The 9,293-nt window shown below is 32.6% G+C and overlaps 1 protein-coding gene across 2 annotated transcripts in view; it reads right to left on the reverse strand.

The window, feature by feature from the left end:
- The window catches only part of LOC104724440 (AUGMIN subunit 6-like), a 10,015-nt gene extending 6,903 nt beyond the window's left edge, over positions 1–3,112 (reverse strand). Inside the window, exons 1-8 of one of the 2 annotated variants that reach the window (XM_010442930.2) lie at positions 2,825–3,112; positions 2,278–2,334; positions 2,061–2,155; positions 1,679–1,829; positions 1,438–1,563; positions 1,190–1,346; positions 1,007–1,067; positions 607–928 (exon numbers count right to left, since the gene is read on the reverse strand). In XM_010442930.2, the coding sequence (XP_010441232.1) occupies positions 607–928; positions 1,007–1,067; positions 1,190–1,346; positions 1,438–1,563; positions 1,679–1,829; positions 2,061–2,155; positions 2,278–2,334; positions 2,825–3,040 (1,185 nt within the window). In that variant the 5' untranslated portion in view covers positions 3,041–3,112. Of the gene's footprint in view, positions 1–606; positions 929–1,006; positions 1,068–1,189; positions 1,347–1,437; positions 1,564–1,678; positions 1,830–2,060; positions 2,156–2,277; positions 2,335–2,483; positions 2,768–2,824 lie in introns of those variants that run through there. The other variant, XM_010442929.1, reaches the window with a different exon arrangement.

Genomic DNA, 9,293 nt, shown 5'->3' on the forward strand with positions numbered 1-9,293 from the left:
TCAGACAAGCTTTCCATTTTATTGACCTGAGAAGCCATTGTCTGTCGCTTTTGTGCATTTCCACCTTTACCAGAAGAAGTAGGAGTGGAGCTAAATAACTGTGGAAGCTTTAATGTAGGACTGGCTGAGACCTTATCCNAAGAATTTTTTTGATACTGATGTAGGGTTTATCTATCAGCTTTGAGTCTTTGACATTTTTCATCAATGTCCTTAAAGAAAAGCAGCTTTCTTTTCTATATGTTGAGCATTTGACTTCCAGTTAGCCAATAGCAATTTCTAAAAAAGGGAACAAACAAGCTAACACATTCACCTGAAAGCTAGCTAAATGTTGTTGATGTTCAGTCAAAGTTGCGGCCAATGATTCAACATGCCCACTTGTACCACCATCATTCGCAGTCCGTAAAATATCTGGACCATCCCCATCATTCGCTTTAGCCTAGAAGCATAGACAGATGGAAAATAAGTATAAATCAATGGAACTGAATTCCTCAGAGAAAAACAGAATGTGGAGCATTAAAGCATTGAAGGCCACCGTATAAATAGTGAGAATGGTAAAACATACTACAGGGAAAAAAAATATCCATAACAAGACAAGAGATGACATACCAGAAGAAGAGACTGTTTATGAATACGCTGTAATGCATGTGTCCAGCGCCTTATGACTTCCGCTACATCGACTGTCTGGTTGACCTTTCCACCTCTATCATCTACTCGAGAAAGTGTTTCATCACTTGCTTGTGAGCTGGCTGATTCGAAACTGTCTACTAAAGAGTGGTCATGCATGTTTGCATACGATCCATCACTTAGTTCGTTTTCATCCGCAAGTGACAAGGCTGGATCATCTAAATGGGCAGAGAGTAATTCTGCACGAGGAACTTGAGAACTCTGATCCATCGCTGCAAGTAGGGCCGATCCTGAAATTCGGTACCTACAGATCAAAAGAAACCCAGATGTCAGTAATTGGGTAAGTGGGATTCAGGCCGTGTTTCTTACAAGAGGCAGTTACCTATGCTCCCTGTGAGCTATCAAATCCTCAATGGGACCTGACGCAAGAACTTCATGCTGACCTGAAGATAGTGACAAAAAACATAACTATAAACTACAGTATATAACTCCTGCACAATTCATATTATAAGTACCTATCTCTGTATTAACTCTTCCGAACAAATAGAACAGCATAAAACCTTACCTTTACGAGCCATGATAGAATCCCATAACCGAGTTCCCTTTGAAACTAGATGAGAATTCTGACTGGAGCTAGACACAAGGTCATCCCACACTTCTCCTTCCTGCTTCACTTTGTTTCTCAAATCGTTAAGTTTCTCTAGTTCCTGTTGCAGGTAAGCCTGATGCAAACGAAACAGAAAATGAAATGCATTAATCTAAGCCAATATGACAACAAAATTGAGTACATCTCACCAAAAAATAACGTCATACCTCTTCAGCACAGAGACCACGGAACTCTGCAGTCATCTCATGGGCTAAATTAGACCACATGGCCTGTCTTTGTACCGCAGTCTCTGCATTTTTAAGAAACCGGCGACGCTCAAGCACCATCCGGGCCTGAAAATCCATTTACACGCACATTTTTAAGTTATCCCGTGCACTCGTCAGCAAGGTTTACATAGACAGGTGAAACTATAAAACACAATCTTCAAAGTAACATTTTTGGTACTACCTTGGTCACAGGAAGCAAAGTAGCAGCATGTGAGAAGGATACATCTGTCAGAGAAGAAGGCAGAGGATTGGAAGCAATATCAGCAGGAAATGTCCGCCTATGAACTTCTCTTAATGCATGCAGTGAAAGTTGCCATAAGAGCTCCACAAATCTGCAATCAAAAACAAGAGGTACCACATATACATATCAGATCACATAATGCTGGTCAATTACCTCGAACAACAGATAAAAACCCAGGAGCAGAAATGACTAACTAAGTAGAGATAGCTAAGCCTCAAATGCGTAACGAATACAAAGCAGAAAAGACTAACTAGTTTGCTCATTATCAAGCACTAGAAAGAAACGCTAATGGAACATAAACATAAGAATCACATCAACCAACCTTGGACCACAGCAAGTGGCTAGTGATGAAACCCTCGAATTACTCCTTGGTAATGCCCCTTGTGATTCAAGCTCGCTTATAATGGCTTGAACAACCTTCAGATGCATAATTTCTAGTGTTAAAGTAAACTAAGAATTCAAAAAAGAAAACAAATTTGCTCACAAACAAACACCAAAGAAACTTCATTTTCTCAAGCCCCCTTTTTTTTTTTTGTTACCTTACGAAAATCGCGAGATTGAGCCGAATCGAAAATTGGCCAAACCTTATCAAAATCCTGAGAGATCAAGAAAATACCCAAAATCAAACGACTGATTCCAGAATTCCAAAACCAATTTCGTAACGAGTGAGCCAAGAGAGAGAGAGAGATGGAGAGATTGAGAGATGGAGAGAGAGAGAGAGAGTGAAGATAGATAGAAATCGAACCTTTGCAGACTGAGCAGGGCCACGAAGAGAGGAGAGGATGAAGTAGAGAAGCTGTTCTCCGAGCTTTGGATTGGAATGGCGAAATAACCCGACCCGAGGCGTGCCATTGGAGGCTCCGAGTCCGATCACGTTCGGATCCAAACCCAAAAGCAAACAGTTTGTGTACATTGCACTCTCGAGCTCAAGTTCTCTCTCCTTCTCTCTGTCCATCGTCATCACCGTCGTCGCCTCCGATCTTCTTCTCTCCCCCTCTTCAATGGGTTCTTTTCTTTTTCCCCTTTTAGTTGAATCTCGATCGAAATGTGTTGTTTCCGGCGACNGAAGATAGAAAGAAATCGAACCTTTGCAGACTGAGCAGGGCCACGAAGAGAGGAGAGGATGAAGTAGAGAAGCTGTTCACCGAGCTTTGGATTGGAATGGCGAAATAACCCGACCCGAGGGGTGCCATTGGAGGCTCCGAGTCCGATCACGTTCGGATCCAAACCCAAAAGCAAACAGTTTGTGTACATTGCACTCTCGAGCTCAAGTTCTCTCTCCTTCTCTCTGTCCATCGTCATCACCGTCGTCGCCTCCGATCTTCTTCTCTCCCCCTCTTCAATGGGTTCTTTTCTTTTTCCCCTTTTAGTTGAATCTCGATCGAAATGTGTTGTTTCCGGCGACTTTTTAAATTTTAATCCCTCAACATTAATAATTTTACATAAATCGCCCCTAAGTTTTTTTTAATCAAAGATCCAAAATTATATGCGAAATCAAATAGATGGAACAAGTGTTAACAAACAAAAGAAATGTAGTAATCGAATCTCTATTAACATTGTCGCAGCAGTTTACGCAAAGAAAGCTTGTAGTTGAAAAAAATTTACATCCATTGTAATTATAATTAAGATATTTTTTAAAAAAAATAAAGAACAAAATCGAAATAAGCAATTTCAAAATCGATTTATGGATCGTAGTATTCTAAAGCCTAACAAAATAATCTAAACTGTGGAAAGTTGGAAACAAAAATTCTTTCGGAAATCTTTAATTGAATACAGTCTTACTAAATTATCTTGGGATCCTAGCCTAATTTCATACAAAAATAGAATATAATATCTTCAACTCCCTAAATTATTGTCATCATCGTTTAAATATTAAACATACAACCAGATTTATGAACCGTAGTATTCTCAATCCTAAACAAAAAAATCAAAACTTCCCAAACAACTCTATTTCAGATGTTTCAATGGGAACCCACTTTCCCTTTCTTATTTATGTAATCGATTTTTTTAATATAACTATTTCCATATGTTTATATATCTCTCTTTTATGTTAAAAAAATGTACATATCAAAATATTTTAGTTCTTGCAAAATAATCTTGAATGTGTACCACGTGATAAATATATTATTAGAATATACATGTAGCACGAGTTAAACTTTGAACACACTAAAAAAAAGTCCTATAATTTGAATACTAAAATTAAAAATCTACAAAATCTTATAAAATTAAATATAATACTTATACAAATTATTCTGGGGATTAATTTATAGAATTAAAGCCTTCCAAGATAAATGAATAAATTAATTATTAACTCATTTCATAATTTATAGAATTGGCATTTTTTTTTTTGGCAAACTTTTTATAGAATTGGCATATGAGTTTGGAATATATTCAATCAACATTTATATGTGCACTAGTGTTATACATAGTAACATGATCTGTTTACTTTTACACCAATTAATTTTAGTTTATCAAATTCCAAATGAATATAATTAATTTGTATATACATCAACCCAATAAAGTTACTTTTATTTCCCACATATCTCTATACTATTCTATATAAAAAAACACACTAATATGGTGTACCGCGGGATAAAACCTAAATAATATTGTAACATCTATATTAAAAGGAATCAAAGAACTTTATCATTTTAAAAATTATAAAAATTACTTATAATTTTTTTTTGTTTCATGGTAAACTACGGAATAAATTCAATAACTATTTACAACTATACAAGGTAAAAATTTATAAAAACCCACAAAATAACAAACAATTATAACATATTTTTTAATATAATTTTTTAAAAAAAAATATATTCTGGTGATGTATGGCGGGTTAAAAGCTAGTTATAAGTATCAGAAAAATTTTAATAATTTTTTTCTCATATTCAAAACTGAGTTACACAAAATTTTAAATATTGGATGGTAAAATACTTTTTTAAATATATACTTTTATTGTTTTCTGGTGTGGTTAGATGTAAGAAATATGATTACAGACAGCCATACAAAAAATAATTATTTTTTTATCAGAAAATATTACTAAAAAAATACACAATAATCTAAAATTTTGACCAATGACAATATAAAAAATATAATCACGATAACTTATATATAAAATATATTATTACTTATTGTCACTCATAAACTAAATAGTATTTTTGATACGACGGTTTCAAAAAAATAATACGATATTTGGATTCTCAACCATGCACTATCTGGAAAATAAACTTATAAAATGTCCATATGAATATGGATTGTAATGTCATAATCAGGAATAGTAGGGGGTATAACTGGATCTTTAAAAAGTATAACACCAATTTTGTAAAATACTTTGGACGTTATCCCGACGACACGTCAGTTTACCCCACAGGCATTTTCAAACGAAGACGCGAGGCTAAAGCTAATGTGCGCCTAAGGCATTGTCAACAAATCACAACAAGCCACGCGATAAATGTTTCCCCATATCTGGGTGGAGTATTTTCTTTTAAAATTTTAAAGTAAAAAAAAAAAACTCAAAGGTTGGATTATAAATAGAAAGCCGTGGAAGCAAATTTGTCCCTGTTAACAATTTAGAATAATATTATTTAAGTACATTTTGTGTTATGACCTTTAAGTTTTGTTTATTTAAAAATTTATTTACAACATTAATTTCTAAAAAGTTTCCAAAAATAACATTATTTCAGATTTTGTTTCTTAAATATTTTATATATTATTCCAACTAAAAAAATACAACATAATAAATATGGAAATAGAAACTATGATATATTTAACCACATTTTCTATTGTGTATTAAAGATATTCTATCTATAAATCCTTTGCAAACAAATAAAACAACAATTTGATTCCTATTTTGTTTTTAAAACCTGTGAGTTTTGATTCTTAACGTAAGAAAAACTTTAATTCACATTTATTTAAATATTATAATTAATATATATAAACTTAATAAAATTTTAAAATATTACAAATATGTAAAAAAAAAATTAAAATACTATATAATATGGTTATATAGTATATGGGTTATGTTGGAAATAATAAAACAGCATTAAATTTGTGCTAACACATGTTAAATCCTCATTTTATTATTTGTCAACATTATTAATATTAGAATATTTGACACATAAAAATTAAGTTGATTTAACTAAGAATGTGTAAAATAATTCAATCATTAGGAAAAATGTGTTTTAATCATAGCTTATAAATGGCTTAATATGTATTTAGATCTTTTATTTTTTGTTATAATAATTAACATTCAAAATAGAATCTCAAACACTAAACAAAACAAATTAAATATAACAAACAAATGATAATAAAGTATATTGCGGATTAAAAAATTAATATAAATATTTTGCCAGAGTCTTCTCTGAAAGTATTAAAGCCAAAAACCCATTTTTTTGGTGGGGCCAATTATACATTAATATTTTTTTAAAAAAACTTGAAAAACACAAAGAAGATTAGAAAAGATTTGAATCATTGACATTTGGTGCTAATATCCTACCTTTATACCAGTATAACTAATGAAGTATTTAGAAAAAAATGGCCGAATATTCACTATCTTATTTAGAGGCCACAAATATGTGCTTTATCTATCTGTGTCAAGGGCCGGCTCTGCATTTAGACGCACAAATGATCAGAAAATTTAGTTATTTCTTTATATAGAAAACATCCAATATTTAACAAACAAATACAATAAAAATATAAATAGTAATAAAAATTATATATACGCAGTGTACCGCGGCTTAAAATCTAGTATAATACATTATTTCAAACAGTTTTTGTAGATTCGTAAAAAGACACCAAAAAAATGTATAACAATTAGGTTATTTGAAATATTGCGATTTTGAGGCAGCGTGCTTGAGCATATTATTTGATTATTCATGTGAGATGATGATGCTATTGGATTTACTAATACTGCCAATTGTGTAAGATGGAGATACTATAATTTTGTATTGGTACAACGGAACCCTGGTTGGGTTTTTTAATAGGATACTGTAGTAGTGTACGCGTTTTTTGTTGTTATTAAATTTGCATTATCAGTCCAACGGTCGGCTTTTATAATCTTGCGTAGTATTATATTTTTATATGATAATCTTATCCATGATCCTTGAATTTGAACCAAAGCAAACAAACTCATTTGTATAGGACGATTCCTTAAATTTAAAATCTCGTGCATCTTCTCTTTTTATACATGCCAAACCATCTATAGGATTCTAATTATACTAGAATAAAAAAAATCGTATTTAATATTTTTTAGGTTTCTTATAAATACTTTTATAAGTACATTGTTTAAAATCATAGATTCTTTCTGAATGGTAAGTATATTAGCAGTATTCAAAATCTCAGGTTTTGAATATATTATCTATTTTTCTTGCTTTGTTTTGTAACTTTGTAGTTGTCAAATTTACTATATACCCAAAAAAAATTACTATTAAATTAATAGTAGATAACAAAAAAAAACATCAATTATGTGCATAATATTTCATATATAAAATATAAACCGGCCATGTACAGTATATATCTTTACATCTTCTTTGTGATAAGACAAAGAACTTGGCATATAATCCTTTTCAGTTTCCACAGGTTTTCTTTTAGGTATTTTAAGCACTATAGTTGATTGGTAGATCCCTTATTAATATTACACAGTGTAGCTTAGAAGCAAATCAAGAAAATGTCAATTTAATGAAATATATCATATAGTTTGTTGACCTAAAAAAATATGTATACCACATAGACCACATGCAATAAAAATTGGAGAATCAGAACTAATTAATCAGTTATGAAACGCATTCAAGGTTCCGAAAGCAGTAGTAGTTTTTTTTTCCTTTTCTAAGCAGAAGTAGTTATTCTTGCACTGTTGCTTAAAGCTCGTGAAACCGTTTCTCTATAGTCAATTATCACCTCTTACTAGATTTTAGACTAAAAATTCAAACTCGGGGTATACCGCTAGAACAATTTATTTTTTACATAATCGTAATTTAATCAATTCAATTAGATATGTCTGATATTCTATTACTGATGATGTTAACAAATTCATGAAACGATGAATTATCTATTGTAACACTGAAGTAATGATATTTCAAATTATTAATAGTGATCTGAACTTGTTTCATCATCTATCCCGTCTTGTAATATTTTAAAAATTTAATATGTTTAAGTTTCATAACATTTTAAAGTTTAAATTTTTCTTATATCTCGTATAGTTATATAGTTCCTCTAAAGAACCAAAATAAACTGGATACAAACTTTTAAATCACTATTTAATCATTAGTTTTTCTTGATTAATGTAATATTAAGGCAAAGTTTAGAATTCTATATTTTATTTTGTCTTTTTTTGGTGTTGATTGGTAATAGACTTAACACTTTAAAAATGTTTAAAGCTTTCACAGCTACTTTATGTTATATATAAAGCAAGTGGAGAAGTGGATATGTTTGAAGACAAAACATCAACTCTCTTATATCTTCCTTGTCGTCTTCTACTTCTTTACTTCGTCTTCGTTTTGTGGTAATATTGCGCCTGCTCATGGAAAAAGATAAAAAAACATTAGGATCAAGAAATAAATTCAAATGTCTGTCATTGGCTAGGAAGGATGCTTACATTATGTAAATGTTCTCCACTCTTGAGGTGGGTGGTGAAATTTTCAATGCCTTGGAGAGTAACACTGCATTGCTCACAACGCAAGGCAGATTCACCCGTTTCACTACTCTTGTCTTCTAGTGCCCCTGATGATTCCATAGCATCATCTTTAAAAGAAATAGTTCAGAAACATGTAATTATATCTAAAGACGGTACTGTTGTGAGAGAGAGGACAAATACCTACCTGCCAGTAAACTTGCCAGTAAGCATTCCCAGATGGAAGTGGAAGTGGAAGCGGAGGGGACTTCTGGAGATATTGACCGAACAATGTTGTATTCATACCTATATAGCACGTCAAGAGTACCGGAAAACATTGCCCTAGTAGATATGAGCATTACATTAGCCGGGGGTGGATTCGCCCATATCCAATAAAGCATAGTTGCCGTAATGTCAACGATATCTGTTTCAGAAACTTAAAAAAACTTCNTTAAAAAAAAAAAAAAAAAAAAAATAGAAACACTATGTAACCAATTCAATTTGGATGTTGAAAGACATAATTGGGTAAAGGATTACTAACCACGGGGGACGTGATAAATACCGATTCCAGAGGGAATAGACTTCTTTCAAGAAGTTGGGAGGGACGTCTGTTAGTATGCCAATGGCAGTGATGGTGAGAGGACCAGAGTAGCCTAATTTCTCCAACGCCCGTTTTATACACGGACGGACCCGACCTACATCAACGTCATCGGGAACCGGACACCTGTTTATGTCCCACCAGACCTGAGTTGGTGCAACACCCTCCACCCCTGCCTCTGCCTCCGCTTCTGCCTTCGGCGCTGCCTTCATGCAGGACATTAAAATCTTAAAAAAGAAAATCAAACTCAAACTCAGAATTTGGAAAACTTGGGTCTTTTAACAAAAAAAGAAAAAAACAACTTAGGTCTTAAATCAAGATGAACACGGAAGGTTAAATGACCCACCTCT

This window comes from Camelina sativa, chromosome 11 (genome assembly GCF_000633955.1).
Source record: "Camelina sativa cultivar DH55 chromosome 11, Cs, whole genome shotgun sequence".
In the NCBI taxonomy this organism is placed as follows: Eukaryota; Viridiplantae; Streptophyta; class Magnoliopsida; order Brassicales; family Brassicaceae; genus Camelina; species Camelina sativa.